Consider the following 23765-nt stretch of genomic DNA (forward strand, 5'->3'; position numbering starts at 1 on the left):
GTACACAGCCCCTTCTCTTCCTTCTACTCTCTCCAATTACATTTTCTCTTTCTTGACCACTTTCTCCCCCAGCCCCTCCCCACAAGCTCCCAGAATCTTCCCTTTCTCCTGCTTTCAGCTTAAGTGCTGGTCTGAGCTTTGAAAAGCACATGCAGCAGAAAAGAAGCAGGTGAAGGTGAGAGCCTTCCAACTTTGTCCTCCAGCTGTACAGGACTTTTCGAGGGGAAGAAAGGCAGCCAGACCCCTTCTCCCCTGTTAATGCAAGGGACAGTGAGTGGTGTGTGGAAGTTCTCAAGGGGGCCACCGCACCCATAGGCACCATGTTGGCTACCCATTTTGCTAGTTTTGTGGTATTAGACTTTATGGGGGAGTTTATCATGCAAAGGAAGGGATCTGGTTACTTTTGAACTGTTGGAACAAATTAGCTTTTCACAAATGCGCTAATTGTTTTTCACTCCAGTGTCAGGCTTACATTTCAACGTACCTGTAGTTTTTCCGTCTGCAGGTTTGAGATTCCACTATCATTGTCATTAACATCGTCAATGAACATATCAACTGCCCTGCAAATTAGAAAGAGCCAACAAGTAATATTACACACACGGCAGAAGTAAAGGTTCTCCACCAGAACCATACAACACAAAATGGGCCATACAACACAATATTATGCAGAATGGTGTAGCTGCCTTGAGTGGTAGATTTTAGGAGCCATTACTGAGTGGCAAATCCTCCTTTATTTATTATTAGATTCTTATCTGGGAGAATGGTAGCATTTGGATTTTTCCACCCCAAAAACCAGAGTATTTGGGGTCATCCTGACTGAGCAAGATGTGCACTGACAAATTCATTTTTTTTCTGGTAAAATGTACAACATATGTGCTCAATAGGGAGTCATAATCCATTGTGGCTCCCTGCTTATATGCACAAATGATGGCAATGACACACAGGTATTTGCCTTCTAGCAACATGAAGCAGTCCTCCATTGCTGCTTGTTCATCAGTTTGAAAGCCTTCCTTCTAAAATCTGCAATGGCAGCATACCAAGAAATGCAACTATTCCCTAAAGTTATGACCATATAAACAAAAGTAGCTCGTCAGACAAGCTGGTTTGATAGAGACAAAAGTTGCATGAAACTCCAGAAACCTTGATTTTTCTCTCCCCCCCCCCCCAAGGTCAAGCAAACCCAGCAGTAGCATCAACTGTGTGGGGCTGGTTGCATTTCCACAGAACAATTTTAGTTGATCCTGCTTCCATTGAAACTGCATTCCTTTGATTTGTTCCCAAAGTAAATTACTCCTGATGTCATTATTCTCTGCTGCAGAATTATCTATTGTCATCATCTTCATTAATCAATTAGTTTCTATAGAGTTACCTCAAGACAATGTACAATGGAAACATCAATAAACAGTTGCTGGGGGTGGTGGGGGTACCAGCAGTTGTGTTTAAAACAAAGCTAAAACCATACCAAAGCAAAAAACCCATTTAGCCAACTGGAAAAGCCTATAAAGCTTCAGTTTGTTTCTGGAAATTGTGGATATTGGGCACCTGTTGACATTGGGCATCTCAACAGGAATGTTATTCCACAGAGCAGGGCCAGCCACCCAAAAAGCCCTGCCCAGTTACCGCAGAGAAAACTTTGGAAACCTTTGGCACTGAAAGGGTAAATTCTCCTGCATGCTGCAGTGATCTGCTGGGTGAGATATAAGGTGGTCTCTCAAGCTCCCTGGTCCTGAGCTATAGAGGGGTTTATATCTTCATACCTACACCTTGAACTTGGACTGGCAGCAGCTTGGCAGCCAGAAAAAAATCCCCCAGGTGGTATGTTATATGCTGCCGGTGGTTTGCTCCCGCATTCTGCAGCGGCTGCAGCCTGTGGACCAACCCCAAGGGCAGCCCCATGGAGTGCACCAGAGTAGTGCAACCACGAGGTTGCCAGTACATGGTCAAGTTATCCCAGTCCAAGAATGGCCACAGCTGTCTTATCAATCAAGCTGGTAAAAGGCACTCCTAGCCATGGAGGCACCTGCACCTCAAACTTTAAAAAACAAAAATAACATAAAGTACATGTCTGCCACCAACACCTTAGGGCCGATCAGTTTGCTTGAAGGATCCCCTTACCCCAGTCAGCCATCTGGATCTGCCCAACTCACACTGTTGCAGGTGTGCCAGAATAGCTGTTCTGCATTTGTAAGGAACCCATATTTTGGTGTCACAGCTCCTAAATCCCAGAACTTCCTGCCCGTTGACTTTAGGCAGGCTCCTTCCCTGTATTTTTTCCAGTACCTGCTAAAAACTTTTCCATTTGGGCAAGCCTACCCAGACATGTAAAGTTGATGGGTATTTAACCCATAATGTTAGCTTAGAATGTATACTTTTAACTGTTGATTTTATTCATTTTGCTTTTTATAGCATGTTTCTAACACTGATTTTTATTGACAATTTAAATGTATGTTTTATATTATTTGAAAAGTGCTTAGAGGTTTTATTTCCATTTAAGCAGTATATAAATTTTGTTAAACAAATAAAAGAACTAGGCTAAATGCAAGAAGAAGAAGAAGAAGAAGAGGAAGAGGAGTTTGGATTTGATATCCCGCCTTTCACTCCCCTTCAGGAGTCTCAAAGCGGCTAACATTCTCCTTTCCCTTCCTCCCCCACAACAAACACTATGTGAGGTGAGTGGGGCTGAGAGACTTCAGAGAAGTGTGACTGGCCCAAGGTCACCCAGCAGCTGCAGGTGGAGGAGCGGAGACGCGAACCCAGTTCACCAGATTACGAGCCCACTGCTCTTAACCACTATACCACACTGGCTGAAGAATTCAGCTGGGTTATTTTTTCTGGCTTTGCACCCTCTGGTTCTGGCGAAAAGCATAACAACCTGGACAGGTCAGTAGAAATATTGTTCTGACAATTCTAAGCCATTTTCATGGTTGCAGTTGTGTTTTTTTCAGCAGCCACAGTTGATGGAGATGCTCATGCCTCATCTGCGTTGATCTTTCTCCCTTCAGTTCTGTACAACAGTATGGATAAATTTAGTGGTGGTGGTGAGCACTGTGTTAGGAGGATTGCTATGAAACCAATCTTGGATACATACGAATTTCCAATTGAAATTTCTATGGCATCCAGACTCCGGAAAATCTCACTGAAGCGTTTCTTGTTTTCAGTCCCTTTCACTTGGCTATTGAGATCTGGAAAGGAGGATAAAAGGAATAAAAGAGAAATCTCTGTGAGGCCTTGTGCGAACAATGAAAGATAGAATCTAGCCATGCATTCTGGCAAAATTATAGAGAAGTCTTGTCTTCCTTTCAAGCTAAAATCTATTGAAAACTATTTAAATAATTAACAATATGGATGTGTTTGAAATCTTATTGGGCTTAGTGAATGCTCAAACTGCAAACCTGGGATCCATAAGTGAGTTGTGGAAGTATTTTTGCAGCAAAAACCTGGGAGGCCGCCGGAACGTATTTACCCCCTTTCCCGTGAAAAAATCTTGTGAGGGCTTTATTGGCCCTTCCCCCGTTGGCAATGGCATTTTTCATCTGTTGGTGCCACGAGACACTTTCCTGAAAAGTTATTCCCAGGTATTTGAAGGTTGCTACCTGGTCAATAGATTGTCCATTAATTCTCCATTTGTGTTTCCTTCTTTTTTTAAAAAACACCATAATTTTAGATTTGCTGTAATTTATTGATAGTTGTTCCGCTTGACAATAGTCAGCAAGTGATCTCAAAAGCTTCCTCAAGCCAACGCAGGAAAAGGAGAGTAGGACTGCATCGTCCGCATACAAAAATACTTCCACAACTCACTTATGGATCCCAGGTTTGCAGTTTTAAAAACTTTGCGCCTATGGAGGCATTTCAAACAAAATTCTATCGGTGTTTATTGGGGATCCCCCCCTGTGTATCTAATATAGCTGTCCGCTTAGAAGTTGGACAACCACCCGTTAACGCGCGGTTGTGGATTTTAAAGATACACTACTGGTTAAAACTTATTTTTTTCCCGGCCGGTCTGGCTCCTTTAACACTCTTAGACACCTTTCATTCTACCTGGAAAGCTTCCCTGTTTGAAAAGATAAGAAGCTTGGGATTCTCCCCGCAGATCTTGATAGCGGCAGGATATGAGAGAGCCAGAAGCCAAGTGCTCCAACGCATTAGGGACATAGAGCTGCAATGTCATATGGGCAGAATGGATAAACATGCCACAATTAGAGACTTTGGGAGAGGGTTCTCACCCGCTAATTATTTGGCTGATTTACAAATACCTAAGTACAGACACTCCTTTACCCTGGCTAGATTTAACGTCCTGCCCTCTGCCCTGCTGCTAGGCAGATATGAGGGCAAACCATATGAGTCACGTGTTTGCCCATGTGGCTCATCGGAAGTAGAAACAAGTCTGCATGTATTGCTGCACTGTAGTTACTACGAGGATCTACGCCTGACCTTTATTGCCCCAGTTCTACAAAAGCTTAAAAATGTACCAGAACTCCAACGTATGAGAGCCTTGGTAGAGGATAAGGTTCCTGAAATTACGATCAATGTTGCCAAATTCTGTGTAGCCGCTATTAGGCGTAGGAAACAAGAGCTTGCCAATGTCAATATGCAGGCAAATACTTAATTCTATTCATGCTGCCTAATTTTAAATTGCTGTTATGGCCTAATCTGCATTGAAATCGTCCTTTGTTTTTGTTTTTTTTGTTTTTTTTCTGGTGTTATGTTTCGCTGACTAGCTGTACGAGTTAATCTGGTCTGTGACCGTTTAATAAAATTTGATTTGAATGCTCAAACTGAAATAAAGACAGGCACAAGATTTGCAGAGCTGGCTTGAAACTCTCCTTAATACAGTGGTGCCCCGCAAGACGAATGCCTCGCAAGACGGAAAACCTGCTAGACGAAAGGGTTTTCTGTTTTGGAGGTGCTTCGCAGGACGAATTTCTCTATGGGCTTGCTTCGCAAGACGAAAATGTCTTGCGATTCCTGGGGGGTTTTTTTCGCTCCCCACCCCCTTTTTCTAAGGCACTAAACTGCTAATAGCCTTTTAGCAGCTAATCCGCTAATCCCTTAAGCCTTTAATAGCCGCTAATAGCCGCTAAACCGCTAATAGCGTTAATCCGCTAATCCGCTAATGGGCTTGCTTAGCAAGCCGAAAAAACCGCTAGACGAAGAGACTCACGGAACGGATTCTTTTCGTCTTGCGAGGCACCACTGTACAAACATGCCATTTGCTCCTTAGGAAAAAAACAACAATGATGCTAGTTTGCAGGAAGATCTGGCTTGTCACAGCACTCGGTACTTTTCTTCTGGAGGTACTCAAGGCTATGCAGTACGGGCACCTCCCCCCCCCCCCAAAAAAGTTAAAAGTGTGGCATTTACTGTAACAACTTCATGGTGTCCCCCAAGACCCTTTTCCCTTAAAAAGAATCATAGAATCATAGAGTTGGAAGAGACCACAAGGGCCATCGAGTCCAACCCCCTGCCAAGCAGGAAACACCATCATAGCACTCCTGACATCCTTAAAGACCTCCAAAGAAGGAGACTCCACCACACTCCTTGGCAGCAAATTCCACTGTTGAACAGCTCTTACTGTCAGGAAGTTCTTCCTAATGTTTAGGTGGAATCTTCTTTCTTGTAGTTTGGATCCATTGCTCCGTGTCTGCTTCTCTGGAGCAGCAGAAAACAGCCTTTCTCCCTCCTCTATGTGACATCCTTTTATATATTTGAACATGGCTATCATATCACCCCTTAACCTCCTCTTCTCCAGGCTAAACATGCCCAGCTCCCTAATTGGCTAGCACACATGGCATCAGCAAGGCATCGGTCCTGTGAGCAGTTTTGCAACTCTTTTAAACATATTTGCATTTTTAAAAACAGAACATGGAGGATGAAAGTATAAATAAACAAACAAACATACTGCATTGTGAAAAGTAAAACTTAAAGAAAGGCTGTAAGCATAGGAGAGAGTGGCAGAACTGATGGCCGACGCAGCATCTGACCTGATAAGATCTAGCAATTGTCATGTAAACTGAAAAGTTGCCAGGCTTGTACCACAGACCAATAACCAACTATGGCTTCTCTTTAAACATTGTGTCTGTCACCCCCCCCCGATGACAAAAGCAATACTGGATGGGTCCCACTGCTAGTAATATCATATTCTGAATCCATGCAATTGATGGGGGTGGGGCTAGCTAGTTGAGAATATGATAAAGGGCAAGAGAAATCAGTGCTGTTGTGTTGGAAGGGTATTTACAGGAGGAGAAAGAAAAGTATCTTCACAGAAAAGCAAGGCACATTGTGTTCAAGAAGCCTTAAAGCTCAGTCAGAGCAAATGGCACTCTACAAATTGTTGTTTGCTCTGAGTCAGCTTTAAAGAGCCGCTTTTCTCAGGGAAAGCTCTGGAGCAAAAAATGGGGCACTTGGACATGGAGCTTTAAAGTGCAGACCTGTGCCTGGAAAGAGTGGGGCACAAGGTAAGTGTGGATAAGCCCTGACTGGCAGTGGCCTAACAGAATTTCAGGTCTTCCCCACACTTCCCCCCAGGGAAAACTACTCTTTAGTGCTCAATCGGAGCAAACAGCAATTGGGATTTCTGTGGATTGCCATTTGTTCCGATTTAGAGCTAAAGAGTGGGTTTCCCTGGGAAAGGTGAGGGGAAAGGGGGAAACGGCTCAGACCTGTGCTTCCAAGGCACAGGAGAAGCGGAAGTGTGGACAAGCCCTTAAGACATCCCCTGCCCTTCCTGGAGATGTTTGGGATTGAACTTGGGCCAGTGTTCTCTCTGAGGACATCACAACAGTCATTGCAGTGGAGAGAGCTCCATGGGACGTGGGGAACAAATTGTCTCTTTGGTGTGGGCCTGAATCCAGACTAATTCCAGGAGTCCTGTTAAACAGGATCCACCCAAGAAAACTGACCTTATTTTTTATTTACCTGTTTCACACCAGTTGCCAGAAAAACAGGGGCAAGGATGATATTTCCCCAGCCAGTGCTCCACTATTTTTATAACGGTCCTGGTGAGATTGATAGACAGCTGGGACTCAGCAAAAATCACTGAGCTCCACTTCTAGACTTGACAAAATTCAGGGGGCAGGAGCAACTTGCCTGTGGAGGGAAGCTGCACTGCCAGCTTTCAGGTTGCAGCGCCACTGCTGCTTTCCGAGAGGGAGAGGACAAGGTGGGAAGGAAGCCGGCTTGGTGCAGGCAAATGGGCAGGCTCAACTTGGCACTCCCTCCCATGTGCCCACAATATGCCAATCTCCCTGATACCTTGTTCCTCTCCTTCCTGGTAAGTGGTCTGGCCACCACTGGAAGGAAGCAAGGATGTGCTCCATACTGGTACCAGAGCTTCTGATGCCAAAGAGAGGCAGTCTTACCCATGGCCATTGGAATCAGGGGCTGCTTGGGAAGTGACATGACAGGCACCAGTAGCTGATTGGTTGGTATCAGGGTAGCATGGAATAAAGTGCATTGCATTACTCTGCACTATTTTCAGCTGGATTCCTGCTGGGATATTCACAATGGAAACCTGCTTAAGCCAGAACATTAAATGTGTTCTCCACGCATGCCCCATGCCATCACCAACTCTGCTTCAAAGGGTTGAGAGAATTCCAGTTTTGGGAGGCACACAGTGGTGAGAAGAGGGACAGGACATTATGCAGCATAAGGAGAAATACTTACACAGATGGACCATTGCTGCTCTGCAGAATTTCACCTCTTGGCTCTCCACTTGCAACGGGGGTTAAATTGTGCCAAAATTGCCTTTAAAAGCTCCAAAACCTCAAATTTTCTTGTAGCTTTTACTTTAAAAAAAAAAAAAAAGCCCAACAACTTTCAGTGTATCATGGTTTTTACTTTTTTAAATATGGCAATCCTACTTCTGGGGGAAGTCATTGATGGGCGGCTGAGGATTCTCAGCACACTCAAGGTTACAATACCCAAGATTCTTATCCATAACTGTTCAGCTGGCCTAAAGTCTATATTGGTTTGTAGTACTATAAACTCTCTTCCGACCTTTCCTTTTTCTGCTTATTCTTCTAGGGAAAAACTTGCTTTACTTTCCTACTAATTTTGGTCTGTTGCCGCCTCCTTTCCTGCTCAAAGGTGCTATTTAAAATTGGACAGAAGAGGGCAAAAATAGTTCAGTAGGGTTGCAGCCATCATTGGTGCAACCCAACCACATTATGACATGAGTGCTGCCCAGCCAATCCCTGTGAGAGGCTTTATCAGGGCCACCCCAAGACATTTTGGCACCTGGGCGAATGCCCTCCCCAACAAGGAAGAAGGGGTGAGGGAAGATCAGGAACCAGGGGGAAAGAAAGATCAACATCAGGATCTGCTGCCCCCGTGGATCCTGCCGCCTGAGCCGGTTGCCTCACCTTGCCTCATGGGTGGGCCAGCCCTGGCTTTACCACAAGGTCACTGAAAGACATGTGTATCCAGTCATGGTGCAGCAGCAGACCCGGCACGCTGGGGGTCCCTCAGGGCCCTTATTGGCCCCACAGCCCTCACCCATGGCTGCAGCAGCGCACTCCAGCAGCCTCCTCATGGCCTGTGGGGCACAGCAGATGTGCTGAGCAACACAGGGAAGGAGGGAAAAGGGGCTGCCAAACTCATAGAATCATAGAATCATAGAGTTGGAAGAGACCACAAGGGCCATCGAGTCCAACCCCCTGCCAAGCAGGAAACACCATCAGAGCACTCCTGACATATGGTTGTCAAGCCTCTGCTTAAAGACCTCCAAAGAAGGAGACTCCACCACACTCCTTGGCAGCAAATTCCACTGTCGAACAGCTCTTACTGTCAGGAAGTTCTTCCTAATGTTTAGGTGGAATCTTCTTTCTTGTAGTTTGGATCCATTGCTCCGTGTCCGCTTGTCTGGAGCAGCAGAAAACAACCTTTCTCCCTCCTCTATGTGACATCCTTTTATATATTTGAACATGGCTATCATATCCCCCCTTAACCTCCTCTTCTCCAGGCTAAACATGCCCAGCTCCCTTAGCCGTTCCTCATAAGGCATCGTTTCCAGGCCTTTGACCATTTTGGTTGCCCTCCTCTGGACACGTTCCAGTTTGTCAGTGTCCTTCTTGAACTGTGGTGCCCAGAACTGGACACAGTACTCCAGGTGAGGTCTGACCAGAGCAGAATACAGTGGCACTATAACTTCCCATGATCTAGATGCTATACTCCTATTGATGCAGCCCAGAATTGCATTGGCTTTTTTAGCTGCCGCGTCACACTGTTGGCTCATGTCAAGTTTGTGGTCAACCAAGACTCCTAGATCCTTTTCACATGTACTGCTCTCAAGCCAGGTGTCACCCATCTTGTATTTGTGCCTCTCATTTTTTTTGCCCAAGTGCAATACTTTACATTTCTCCCTGTTAAAATTCATCTTGTTTGTTTTGGCCCAGTTCTCTAATCTGTCAAGGTCGTTTTGAAGTGTGATCCTGTCCTCTGGGGTGTTAGCCACCCCTCCCAGTTTGGTGTCATCTGCAAATTTGATCAGGATGCCCTTGAGTCCATCATCCAAGTCGTTGATAAAGATGTTGAATAAGACCGGGCCCAAGACAGAACCCTGTGGCACCCCACTAGTCACTCTTCTCCAGGATGAAGAGGAACCATTGATGAGCACCCTTTGGGTCCGGTCAGTCAGCCAGTTACAAATCCACTGAGTGGTAGCATAGTCAAGACCGCATTTTACCAGCTTCTTTACAAGAATACCATGGGGCACCTTGTCAAATGCCTTGCTGAAATCAAGGTAGGCTACATCCACTGCGTTTCCTTCATCTACCAGGCTTGTAATTCTGTCAAAAAATGAGATCAGGTTCGTCTGACATGACTTATTTTTCAGAAATCCATGCTGACTATTGGTGATCACAGCATTCCTTTCTAGGTGCTCACAGATTGTTTGCTTGATGATCTGCTCCAGAATCTTCCCTGGTATTGATGTCAGACTGACTGGGCGGTAATTATTTGGGACCTCTCTTTTCCCCTTTTTGAAAATAGGGACAACATTTGCCCTCCTCCAGTCTGCTGGGACTTCGCCTGTTCTCCAGGAATTCTCAAAGATGATTGCCAGTGGTTCTGAGATCACATCTGCCAGTTCTTTTAATACTCTTGGATGCAGTTCATCTGGCCCTGGAGACTTGAATACATCTAAACTAGCCAAGTATTCTTGTACTATCTCCTTAGTTATTCTGGGCTGTGTTTTCTCTACTGAATCATTTGCTCCAAATTCTTCAGGTCGGGCATTGTTTTCTTTATCGGAGAAGACTGAGGCAAAGAAGGCATTGAGGAGTTCAGCCCTTTCTGTGTCCCCTGTTTGCATTTCACCATCTTCTCCTCTGAGTGACCCCACTGTTTCTTTGTTCTTCCTTTTGCTACGAACATACCCATAAAAGCCTTTTTTGTTGCTTTTAACCTCTCTAGCAAGCCTGAGTTCATTCTGTGCTTTAGCTTTTCTGACTTTGTGTCTACACGTGCTGGCTATTTGTTTGAATTCCTCTTTGGTGGTTTCCCCCCTTTTCCATTTTTTGTACACATCCTTTTTTAATCTTAACTCAGTTAAAAGTTCTTTAGATAGCCACCCTGGCTTCTTTAGGCACCTTCCATGTTTCCGTCTCATTGGTATTGCCTGAAGTTGTGCTTTTACTATCTCCCTCTTAACAAACTCCCAGCCATCATGAACTCCCTTTCCTTTTAGTATTACTGTCCATGGGATCTCACCCAGCACTTCCCTAAGTTTTATGAAGTCGGCTTTCTTAAAGTCAAGAAATTGAGTCCTAGTATGCTTGGCTGCTCCTTTCCGTTGTATAGTAAACTTCAGAAGAGCATGATCACTCGCGCCTAATGATCCTTCCACTTCTACCCCATTAACCAGGTCATCGACATTGGTTAGGACCAGATCTAAAATGGCTGTTCCTCTTGTTGCTTCTCCCACTTTCTGGACAATGAAGTTGTCTGCAAGGCCAGTGAGGAATCTCTTTGACCTTATGCTCTTGGCTGAGTTTGACATCCAACAAATATCCGGGTAATTGAAGTCCCCCATTACTACTATCTCCCTTCCTTTTGCATGCTTGGCCATCTGTTCCAGGAAGGCATCATCTATGTCCTCCGTTTGGCTTGGGGATCTATAGTAAACTCCCACAATGAGGTCACTGTTATTCTTCTCTCCCTTAATTTTGACCCAAATGCTCTCACTTTGGCTTTGAGGTTCTAAATCTTGGATCTCTTCACAGGTATACACATCCCTGACATATAACGCCACTCCTCCTCCTTTCTTGTCTGGTCTGTTTCTCTGAAATAGATTGTATCCCTCCATTTTTACATTCCAATCGTGGGACTTATCCCACCAGGTTTCAGTGATGCCTATTATGTCATATTTAGTTTGCTGTACCAAGAGCTCAAGCTCATCTTGTTTATTTCCCATGCTTTGTGCATTAGTGTACAGACATTGAAGTCCATTAGTCATTCCCCCGTGTCTCTTATTTAAGGATTTTTTCCTCCAAAAAATCTCCTCAGGACACTGCTGGGCGTCTGTTCCCCCTTGCGCCCCCGTGGACACAGTGCCCCAGCCGCCTCATCATAATGACGGGGTGTGCCAAGGGTGAAGCAGCAAGCAGAGAGGAGCATGCATTGGCGGCACAAACCTGTGCCCCCCCACCCTTCTAGGCTTCTCCCTAGAGTCTCACTAATGTCCAATTCTGTTTCCTGAAACAAACACATGGCCTGGCCTGACTGCTTGTGCAGAAGACTCAGGTGGGGGACTTGAAGTGGTGGAATCTAGACTTGAGCACTTCAGACTGCCAGGGGAAGAGGCCATTTTAAATGCTTCCCCGTGGAAACCACCAAGCAACAATTTAAAAAGAAAACACCCTATATGCTCATAATAAACCTGGATATCAGGATGCAGCATGTGTAAAGATGGCCTAACTCTGGGTCAAAACCCTTTGCCAAACCTTTAAAACAAGGCATGTGCTTCTTCATACTATAAACAGAGCAAAATCTCTCTGCTCTCCTTCCCCCTCCTCCAGAAACAGGATGTGGTTGCCTTAAACTCAGAGGGTTGCTTCACTAAGCAGCAAGCGATGGGAGGAAAGGCTTGTTTGTCAGGCACAAATGAAAACGAAAAGAGCCAGCAATGTTGCTCCAAATCATTTTAACTCAGGTGGGTCTTGCACCTTCTTGCTTGCCTCACTACTGAACTACGCAGATTGCCCAGTTGAATTCTAATGGGAAGGCAGCCAATAGAGAAAAGACAAAGACTTGAGTTTAGTTTTGTCCTGACAGTATTGGCTGACACACCTTGGCCGACCACGGAAATTGCACGGGTTGGAGGAAGAGGCTTTGCTGGCCTGTCTTTGTGGACAGCATGCATGCTAAGTGCAGCAGAATCCAACCATCTCTGCAATCTGAGAATTCTCGGTGTCTCCAAACAGCACAAACCCCTCTGTGCTGTTGATACTGTTGTCAATGTGAAGGCACGCCTAGGAAGTTGGCTTTTGCCCTTTGGGGCATGATATGCAATGCTGTAGCCGGCTCTGTACATCTGCAGCAATAACCCTAGCTCTGCATAACAAAGTGGAGTGTGGGGTTCACCTTGCTAGTGGTGGGGGACGTGATGGTTAATGGGGAAGACTGGTTGCTAAGGATAGTCCGGGAAGTGACCCTTGGTTTTCATTTCTGGGGACATCTGCTTGAACTCTTGTAGCAGAACAGTGTAACCTCCTCCCAACATTCAAATATCTGTGTGTGCAAATTTTGGGCATTCAAAATGGCTTGACTAGATGGACTGGGAGGTACAGACTGTTTGTTCTAATAGGTGTATCCTACATTCCTAGCTTAATGGGTTCTCCAAGTGGCTTGCAATCCATTTAAAAGAAAAACAATTCATACAGAACCCCCATCAGAAGAGAACCCTAGAAAATGGAGCAATGTAACAAGACCATAGCAAACCAGCTGTCCGGGATACATAAAATAGGCACAACTCCACTAAAAACAGTTATGCTAAAATTAGTCTTTAACCCTCTCACAGTGCAGTGACAGCAATAAAATGCCAGCTCTCCAGGTGATTCTCTCTGGGTAGAGTCTCCAGAAGGAGGATGCCACTACGGAGAAGGCCCTGGATCTAGTAATTGCCTGCCACATTTCGGACAGTGGCTGAAATGAAGGGCACAGTCATGGGTGCAGCCAGGATTTCTGCAGATCCAAGCTATCAGAGACGTGATTGGTCAGTTAGTTAAGTATTTTTATGTACTTACTTGATTGGAGGGGCAGCTGCTCCCTGTGCGTCTGACTATGCTCATGGGCACAGCTAGAGTAGAGTAGGGATTTGTGATGGACATGCCTGGTGGTGATGACTTCAGCACTGTCCAGTGTGAGTCCATGTCTTATAGCACTTCCCGTCCAAAACACAGGGAGTAGCTATAGGCTGGTTCACACTTACCTTGGCTTCATGCTTTCTAGGCACAGGTCTGGGCTTTCCAGGTCCAGGTCTGAAGGGGGGGGGCGGGTTGTCCCAGCACTTTCCCTGGGAAAACCTGCATTTTATTGCTAAATCAGAGCAAACAGTAATGTGCAGAAAACCTGATTGCCATTTGTTCTGATTCAATGGTAAAATGAGGGTTTTCCTGGGGAAAACACTGTTCCCAGAAAACCCCAAATCCAATAACAATACTGCCCAGACCTGTGCTTAGAACCATGCCACAAAAAGACGTGTGGATGAGCCCTAAGCTTGCCTGCCAGAGAGTCACTATAGCCAGCACTGTCAACGAGCCATTTAAGTGCTGTGAAACCGACCACATCAGTGCTTACAAGGAGCACACTGTCTGCTAGAAGAGTGAAACCAATGTGTGCCCTTCTTACCGGGTCCACACTCCACAAGACTTCTACAGCTTCTCCCCCCACCGCCTCATATTTAATTTTGATATTCCTCTCTTCCTAGAAGTCAAAGCAAGTCTACCAAGGAGAGATCCCAAAGACACCCATGGTTGGATTTGCTTTATATCAATATTTGACATGTGCCATTTGACTGATATAACCATCTCTCTGAGTAGTAGGCACTGAATCATATAAAAGTTGTAGGAAGACCAAACTTTGCACTGTCAGGCTATGCAGGGCTATATGTACTCTATTCTTTAAGTTGGCATGTACCAAGTTTATTTTAAAAAATCTGTGTCAAGTTGAAATCAACAGCCCTTATAAAAATTGCATGTATTTGCCTAATTTATTTTGCTTTGTCCACAGAAATCTTTGCAGGGCACTGAAACTCTGTTCACTCAGCACTGGAAATCTTTCCCAAAACACACACTGCCAATTTCACCTGGTAGTGCTCACACGTTCAAGACTATTTTTGCAACCATGAGGACTAGACACTTGGTTTTTTAAAATGGAAGCTGAACAGATAGTATGCAGAATATTGTACTTAATACCAATTTTTACATCTGTACAATATGTGTTCAGAAGCCTAGAATATGCACAGTCATGAATGTATTTTATAACACTGATATCTATCTTAATATTAAGGAACTCTATAACTCAAGAACTCTTCCTAAAATTTAGCCTAAATGTCTTATTATATAAATATAATAAGCGTGCCTTGCCCATATCTAGGGATGGGCAAATCTGTCAATTCTAGTTCATTTCTCATTTTTTCAGTCTTAGTTCGGTTCTTCACATTCCACATTTGCAATTTTTTTAATAAAAAAAAAAGTCCCTCATGAAGATTAATTACATTTTAGTGCTATTTCCTAATATACACATTTTTTGCAACATAGTTTCTCCTTATATATTGCATTACATGCTATTTTCACTAATATATGCATTTATATCCTGTATAGTTAAAGCTATGGTTTTCCCAGTATGGAAGTGAGAGCTGGATCATAAAGAAGGCTGATCGCCAAAGAATTGATGCTTTTGAATTATGGTGCTGGAGGAGACTCTTGAGAGTCCCATGGACTGCAAGAAGATCAGACCTCTCCATTCTGCAGGAAATCAGCCCTGAGTGCTCACTGGAAGGACAGATCCTGAAGCTGAGGCTCCAATACTTTGGCCACCTCATGAGAAGAGAAGACTCCCTGGAAAAGACCCTGATGTTGGGAAAGATTGAGGGCACAAGGAGAAGCAGGTGACAGAGGACGAGATGGTGTGATAGTGTTCTCAAAGCAACCAGCATGAGTTTGACCAAACTGTGGGAGGCAGTGGAAGACAGGAGGGCCTGGCGTGCTCTGGTCCAGGGGGTCACGAAGAGTCAGACATGACTAAACGACTAAACAACAAACAATGCATTTATATGCACACTTTACCCCAGAATACACATTTTTGTACACCTTACTTGTCTGCAGAACAGCACTGCAAAAAGTAAAAATACACAATACCATAGCAACAACTTATCTCATGTGAAATCAGTTCGCTGAATGCCTGGTGGAATAAAAACATCCTATGATCACCTATATATCATAGTGGAGTAGGCCTGGCATATTTTCCAGGGGAGTTTCACTTTTATACAATCTGTAATTACTACAGCAGTGTTACTAGCAAGAGTCAAGAAGTTGCCCTTTTCCTAAAGCAAACACGAATGCCTTGGGCATGCCTGGTGACTACTACGCAGGCTCATTTAATTGCTTATAATTCTAGTCACTCATAAGTCTCCAGGTGCCAAAGTCTAACAACTCATCTCAAGATCTCCAGGGGATGAAGTTTAGCTCTCAGAGTGAGAAAATAGTGGTGGTTCCAGACAACCTGTGTGTTGAACATTCACCCTGATTTGTTTGTAGAGAACTTAGATAACAATGGCTGTTGACTGAGCATTAATTCCAGATTATTTGCAGGGAAGTTAAATGATGTTGTGTCAAAGCAAGTGTCATCCAACACTTTCCCGTGCATTTTCCTTATTATAAAAGTCTGATCTTTTGCAGAAGCAACTTTGTTGTTTGAGACCTCTAAACCAACATTAATTGCACAACTTGAATTTGTGACAGAATTTCACCTGAAAACAGTTACTGTCTGGAAGTGCCTATAGCATGAAGACAGAAACCAGTGGATAGGCTATTTTCTGTTTGGCATGAGTATTTTTGCTATTAGAGCCACTTGTGGCCATGAGGTTTTGCCCAGAAACTACTGGACACGGGCTCTGTTCCCAATGCTCCCAGGCAAAATCTCTGTCTATGGCCAGGTTCTGTCCCTACGCTACCAAGGCCCACCCCTTATTTCTAAGGCTCTGCCCCATTAATCTTAGTGTGGGATTTAATTAATGAGGAGCATCCACGGAATTGGCTCTTGCTTGTACAGTGGCCTTCCTGCTCCTCCCCTTGAACCCTGAAATTGGCTCTGAAGGGGTTGGGAGAACCCCAAAAAGTGCACTGGAGGAGGAGAGAGGGGAATTGTTCCATCTGTCAAGCCCAGATGCTTGTCCTGATGGAATAATGGCCTTAGTGCAACACTGAATTCCTTCCTCAATATCTTGTTTTTATGAAACCTGGTAACTTTGTAAATCAGTGTGTAGAACTGCAGAACTGGCTGGACGGGATCCTGAAACATACCCCTCTCATTCTTAAATGGTGCCTCTAACTTCTGCCCAGAAATTAATGCAGAAACACATGGATTCCCACATTCCTTTGCATGTACATGTCTTGTCCGGTGTGGGAATTTTGTATACATGGGGAACAGATCCTCCCACTGTCCTCCAAATGCTTGCTTGTTAAGCAGTGTCAACATCTATTCTGTGTGTGCCAGGCCCAGGACCGGAAATAATGTTCTAATTGAGGCAGGGGAAGATGCTGAGTTGGTTTTTTTTTTTTTTTTTTTGTTTTTCGTTTTACTATTTGACACTTTCTGTGAAATGAGGTAAGAGGAGCACAAAGGGAAGTGGAACTTCTGCCTTCTTGCTGAGCACAAATGAGCTGTAAAAACATCCACCATGGAAAAAGGGAGCCAGTGCCTACGGAGCCTTGTCCTCACTGTCCGACAGAATGAAATGGAGGCCTGATATGGGATATGAAGCGTTCGCTTAGGTTGTACAAGGGGGCTGTAGCGCAAGCTGAAAACAGTGAATCAGAGGCACATAGGAACATGAACCCCTAAGAGTGCTTAGGAGAACCACACCCATCCAGTATTGAAAATGCCTTGTGGCTTTTCTCTGTGAGACTGTGTAATTCCCTTCCAAAAGAGGCAACGGCGGCTTTTAAAAGGGATTAGGGAAATTCACTGAGATGCTGTGTTTCAGTAACTCCTAACCTGGGTGGCTGTGTTCTCCCTCCCCTGTGGGAGGCAAGAGGCCTCTGAGCGCAGGTTGCTGGAAACAGCCAAGAGGGAGAGAGGGCTGCTCCTGCTCAGCTCCTGCTGACGGGCTTCCCATAGGCATCTGGTTGGCCTTGACTGGCCACTGGCCTAATGCAGCCAGCTCTTATTATTATTGGAGCAGACTCTGGGGCTTAGAAACTACTAGCCCTGGGCTCTGCTTGTAACACAACACTGTGATCTATGGGGTAAGGTTCCTGTATCTGAGGATTGCTGGAAGATGAATATGGTGCATGTGAGACCAAGTCAGGGAGTCAGGTCACCTGACCTCTATATCCTTCCCAGCTCTAAGATGCTCTGTGATTTTGTGTCCAATGTGTAGGTGTGTACGTACAGAAGGGCAGTTAGGCAAAAACAGCCAAGAAATGGAAATCTGTGCTGATCACAGCCCTGAGCATGGCTGGCAGGAGATGGACCATCCTGCAAGGGCTCCTCAGACGGCCTGAATAATTTCCACTCAAACATCTAGTGCAACAGCTGAAACAAATCTGGGGAGGAAAGTTTTCTAAAATTTCACGTGTGTGTGTGCATATAGAATTTCAAATCTGACATTTCTGCTACACAACTTTAAAAGCATTAGTTTTAAAAGTTGCTTTTTTAAGTTTCAGGATTAGGGTTCCAATTAGTGTACCTAGTGCTGTGTGCACATGCCTTCAGTTTCAGAGATATAACTTAAGGGTCAGCCTTTTAAAACAAGTTTTCAAGTAACAAATATATAATATATACAAATATATAACACCAACTACCTTTTGAGCCCTCTTCCCAACTGTGAATACAATAAGAATATAATAATGGTTTCTGAAGCAATTAATAACTGCTCCTGCTTTCTAAGTACTTCTGAAATGAACACTGCTATACTCAATCTGCCTAGTTTAATTTAGTTTCCTCTTTTTTGCACCAGCCACAACCAAGGACTGCATACTGACCTTGGGTAGAGACCCACAGGGGCTGTATTTGCACAGCAGAGGTGGTGTTGCCCATTGCAGTACCTCTTTGTCCCTTTTGCCTCATGGTTGTCTCTGGTCAAACAGGTTTTGCAGGCTGTTACTCCCCACATCTGGGGTGGAGGGAACTGTTAACTGCAGAGGACAGCTGGCTGCAGAGGACACATGGTCTCTTTTGTGCTGTCTTCGGTTCCGAACAAAATCGTTGATCCCCTGGCCCTGAATAAACTGCTGGTCTCATCCACTCAAGCTTTACTCTCAGAGAGCCGGCCCCAAATAACAGTGAGAATTTTCCAGCAAGTGCACAACCACACCTTCAGTGCAGCCCCAGATTAGAAGCCCCAGGACCTGCCTCCTGACAGTGCACTAAGAATGAGCTTCATCCTTTTTGCTGAAATAGATCGGAAGATTGCTTCACCTACCAGCAGGTTCAGGGTCCGCCATGGTCAAGTCCTCAGCAGGAAACGCAGGGGTGAATCCCAGCCCAAGTCCCCGGACGACTCAAAAGCCACAGGCTCTGGGAGGTGGCCCCATGGGTTCTGCATACTTTGCAGAGCCTTGCTGGTCTGCCAGAGCCCGCAGCCGCTCAAAATTTGCTGCTTCCTGCCGACAAGCATTTCCGTGTGAGGAAACTTGTTTGTCCCTTTGATTTGCATACTTTTCTTCAGCTTGCAAGAAAGAGGGCCCTGTGGCAATCCTCCTGGCTTTGCTATCTGCAGCTGCACAAGGCCTCTTGGCTTTGAGGTTTTCCGAGATTAACAAACCTCACTTTCTACTCCGGGGGGAAATAAAATAAGCATTGTAATATAATGCATTGCATGTGCTTTGCCATCTCTGAACCTGTGTTCAGTGCCTTGAGGATCTCCTGACAGAAATATGGCTGGTGGGGATGAGGTAAAAAAAGGCTACCCCCCCCCCAGGAGAGGGGAAGGAAAGGGTCTTCTGGCTGGCCCCTGCCCAGCTCACGTCAGCGGCCCCTCCCTTGGGCAACTGCCGCCGGGGGGCCTCTGAAGAACCCCAGATCCCATAGGGAGTGGAGAGGCAGCAGTTGCAGCTGCTGCTGCTTTAAAAAAAATATTCCATTGTTTTGTTAGCTTATGTTTCAATCGCTGCATATTGTTGTAATAACTTTATGTAAAGCACTTTGTGACGTCTGCCAGAAAAGCAGTATACAAATGAATGAATGAATGAATGTGTTTGCTCTGTAAGCCAACAACTATGCAGTAATTGCAGCAAGAGAAAGTAAAAACCCAAACATAAATAATGAAATGCATAAATTTTCTGAAACTGCTTAGACCCCCCTGGATCCTGGACACCATAAGCCATCGGCATTCATGGCACATGTTTGCAGGGTTCCTTAGAGCAGCTCTGCAAAGTGGACTAGTCCTGCTCACCCCAGGTGACAGCTAAAGCTAAGAAAATACTGGCTTGCTTAAAACCACCTATGATGTCTGTAACTAAGGTAAGATTTGAATGAGGGCCTTCTGATTTTATGTTCTTAGCAGCTCTACTAAACTGTCCTGGCTCAATCAAGTAAAACGGGAGATAAACTGTGGACTTTAAGAGAGAGCTGAAAACAATTTGTGAGAGACATCACTGGACTTCAACTGCATGGGCAAGGGGGAATGGGGGGTAGCTGCCCCCCCCATCAAGGAAAACAATAGAAATACTTAACTAACTGACCAATCATGTCAGTTCTGCCCCCCTAACAAAAGTCATGCCCCCCTAATAAAAATACTGGCTATGCCCATGTCAGGATGGGACTCTGTACTGCAGGAGTGGTGCATCTATGCCCCCACCCCCATTCAGGGCTGATGGGAGCTAAGGCTTGACAATATATGGAGTTGCAAAAAGCAGTTCCACTGTTCAGGTACAAAGGAAGCAAATGAAGTGGGTCCCTAAATGCTTGTGAGGGTTAGGGCTCTGGGTCTGGAACTGTTGAAGGACTGCTGTCATAATGTTAAACCAGGGATGGGTCAGCTTCACTTTGGGTGGTCTTTATAATAGAATCCCCAGGGCTCATTTCTGTGTTTTCACTTTGCAAAGGAAGAGTGCCAACTCAGGCTCTTACTGTTTAAAGCATAACCAATCCGAAGCTATTTCAGAACATAAAAAGGGCTAGTATTAGTGCAGGATTTAGCATTTAAAAATTAATGAACAATTCTACGAGGTACTAATTTGAATGGTCCACCCCTGACACTTTATGGCTCTTATCCCATGTTGATGGCCTTTCAGCTGATTCCCTGGTGGCCCCCTGGAATGTAGAGTTAACCAAGGCTATTGACTGCCTGGCTCCAAAGCACCCTCTCTGATTGCATGGAGCCCAGGCAGCCCCATGGTTTTCTCCAGGGCTGGGGCCGATGAAACAATCACTGAGACAGCTAGAGCGCCGGTGGCAGAAAACTCATTCTGAATCAGACTGGACACAGGTTAGAGCTCAACGTCGAGCCTACCAAGTGGCGACAGCAACGGCAAAGAGGACCTTCTTCACTGCCTCTATTGCATCTGCAGAAAACAGTACCAGGAGACTCTTTCAGGCAGTCTGGAATCTAACAGATCCTTTTCACCACTGGGTTCTGGTGAGGACTCCCAAGATCTCCTGAAATGACTTTGCGAAGTTTTTTGCAGATTAAATAACTCAGATTTGGAAGGAGGTAGACTTTACTGTGGTAGCAGGGCTAGGGCAGGAGAGTGGCTCCCAGTACGTTTCCAAGTACAAGTCAAAGTGTAAGTGCTCACCTTTAAAGCCCTGCATACCTGAAGGAGCTTCCACTCCCATCTCTGAGGTCCAGCTCCAAGGGCCTTCTGGTGGTTCCCTCACCGCAAGAAGTAAGGTTAAAGGCAGAGGGCCTTCTCAGTAGTGGCACCTCCCTTCTGATGTTAAGGAGATAAGTAATCTCACAACCTTTAGAAGACATCTGAAGGCAGCCCTATATAGAGAAGCTTTTAATGTCTGATGTTTTATTATGTTTCTGTATATTTGTGCAGACCAAGGATCAACCCAAGATCCTCCTAGTCTAGCATTCTTTGGCAGCAAATAGTAAGCAATATGGAGTACATCTGTGGACCAAAGCCGACAATTGGGAAACACTGGCTTGCCAACACTCCAACTGGAGAACAGCCTTTACCAAAGGTGTCATGGACATTGAAGATCCTTGAACTGAGGACGAAAGGGAGAAACGTGCTAAGAGGAAGGCATGTTTGGCAAATCCTCATCATGATCTACTCCCACCTGGAAACCTATGTCCCCACTGTGGAAGGACATGTGGATCCAGAATTGGCCTCCACAATTACTCACAGACTCACTGTTTGTTTTTTAACTGGGTTTTATAAACAAGAATACTGTTATAAAAACTCTGTTAAGACCATGTTCATGGAAGACAATCTTACTCAGCTACAAGTGATTGCCAAAGAAGAAAACTTTCTGCCTGCCTCTGGTATACAAAAACCTTTTCTGTGTGTGCCACAGTCACCTCTGATCAAACAGGTTTTGCAGGGTTTTGAAACAATATAAAAACCTGCAAGGCCTATTTGACAGAGGCAAATGCAAAATGAACATACACACCAAGAACATACACATCAACCTACCCTTTAAACCTCCTTCAACCTCCTTTCCCTTTTTGTGGGAGCTGGGGTGCCCATCTTCAGCCTGTCTTTGAGGGCATCTCCCTATCTCCCCAAAAGTCAAAATAGGAACTGATTTACCAGGGACAAGTACCAGAAATTATGTGTGAAAAGCAAAGAACATTGAAACACATGAGACTTCACACCTATGTCCATTATTTCACATCTACCTGTGCAGCCATCATGGTCAGAGTTTTGCATTATTTTGAAAATGCTTACTTCTATATTAATACCAGCTCTAGGGCCTTCATGGTGTGATGGCAGGACTGCAGGACTCCCCAAGGAGCCCTCTCTCACTCTCTTTCCAAACCGGTTTTGAACTTTCAACACTTATTGAAAACATGAATGTCATTGTAGGGCCAGCGTGTTATTTTAGCAGACTTTTACAAGCATCTTTGCACTTCACTGTGCAATGATCACATCACCTTGTGGGATAAAAGTGACAGTGATTCCGCCTGGGGTTTGTCAAAGCCAACATATCTATACTGCATCTTGGCAAGACTGAACCCAAGACATAAAACGCTCAGAAGATATAAAGATCTGCAGGCTGATGTGGCAAAAGACCGACTCAGGAGGACGTCATGGCGCTTTCTGTCCCTACTTCTGCATTCTCAAAGCCACAGAAGACATCTCAATAGCAACCCTCCCAAAGGCCATTTGCCAACAGACTGCTTATCTGCATAGCATTTGCGTTCTTTTTCTCCAAAAATTATATGGTGGGTGGAGTTGGGGAAACAAACCACATTCTGCATGGAAAGTTGCTGCAGCCCTGGACACTGCACGGCTGTGATCAGGGCCAGATTGAGGTTTGATGAGGCCCTCAGCTACTGAAGGTAATGGGGCCCTTTATATGTCCAGCTGTCAACAACTAATTGTCACTGTTTTTTTGTTGAATATATGCTATAAGGTAATTGATGGACCTAATAGGTATCTAAAGCCATTTGCACATAACAAATAGGAGCCGACACAACACAAAACACTGTTGCTGTATGTAGGTCCTCATAGGCATCCTTGAGATGGACACCTTCAGTTTGACATTTTCTCACTTCATGAGTGAACTAGATCTTTTTTGTCCTCTACATGAGTGTCCACATTCCTTTCTTGCTTTCTGTTACTGGGAACTGTATTTTCCTACTCCTCACTTCTTACTGTGAACTTCACTAGCAGCTCACTTTGGCTGCCTGGCACTCCTCAACCACAATTTGCAACCATCCCTGCCAGGGAAAACTTTCAACTGTTGATTTTTGCTTGCTATTAAAGGCATAACATTTCTGCCATTCCTGCATGTTTTCAGTGCAAGGCACTCCTTCCATAAACTTAACAAGCCCCTAATGTGTTTCAGGGCAGTGGTAGACCTTGGGATCACAAATTTCAGTGGTGTCCTGTGCGATGCCAAAATTTGACATCTCTCTCACACACACCCTTGCCCTCCTTTTTTTTTTTTTAAAAAAAATTATTAACAAACCAATCAAATCACATTAATTCCAAATCACAGAGCCAAATTTTAAATTTTTGTAGGGGGTACCCATGTTTCGAGCTCCGAAAGGGATCCGGTCATCTTATTGCTGCTGCTTTGATGTTCATAATTCTGTCCAAATAATGTTCATAATTCTATCCATTCCTTTTTTGTTGTTTCCCTCATCTCTTCTTGTTGTTTTCGTATATTTTTCCTTTCTTTACTTTGTGACCTCTGATAATCTCCACAAGCGAGTTGAAAACAAGCATTTTTATAATCCTGTGTGGATTTTTCCATTCATCCAAGAGTCATATTCAGACAGCAGACGCATTTCATCACTTCCATAAAAACAATCTTCACGTCTGCTCATTAATCTTCGCAGGCCTGTCACTCCCTTCTCAATCTTCTCAGGGGGTTCTGCCAAGAGTCTGATATAATAACAAAGCCAAGGCCTCCTCCCCCTC

At 44.7% G+C, this 23765-nt stretch overlaps 1 protein-coding gene across 5 annotated transcripts in view; it reads right to left on the bottom strand.

The window, feature by feature from the left end:
* Positions 1-23765, bottom strand: part of GMIP (GEM interacting protein) — an 83667-nt gene that overhangs the window by 40181 nt on the left and 19721 nt on the right. The window contains exons 1-3 of one of the 5 annotated variants that reach the window (XM_083428218.1): positions 18644-19225; positions 3089-3182; positions 485-560 (exon numbers count right to left, since the gene is read on the bottom strand). In XM_083428218.1, coding sequence (XP_083284344.1) covers positions 485-560; positions 3089-3182; positions 18644-18665 — 192 coding nt within the window. In that variant the 5' untranslated portion in view covers positions 18666-19225. Of the gene's footprint in view, positions 1-484; positions 561-3088; positions 3183-7995; positions 8107-8360; positions 8591-18203; positions 18587-18643; positions 19226-23765 lie in introns of those variants that run through there. The other 4 variants (XM_083428217.1, XM_083428219.1, XM_083428220.1 and 1 more) reach the window with 4 other exon arrangements.

The sequence above is a fragment of the Podarcis tiliguerta genome, assembly GCF_965153285.1.
Source record: "Podarcis tiliguerta genome assembly, chromosome: 2".
Taxonomy (NCBI): Eukaryota; Metazoa; Chordata; class Lepidosauria; order Squamata; family Lacertidae; genus Podarcis; species Podarcis tiliguerta.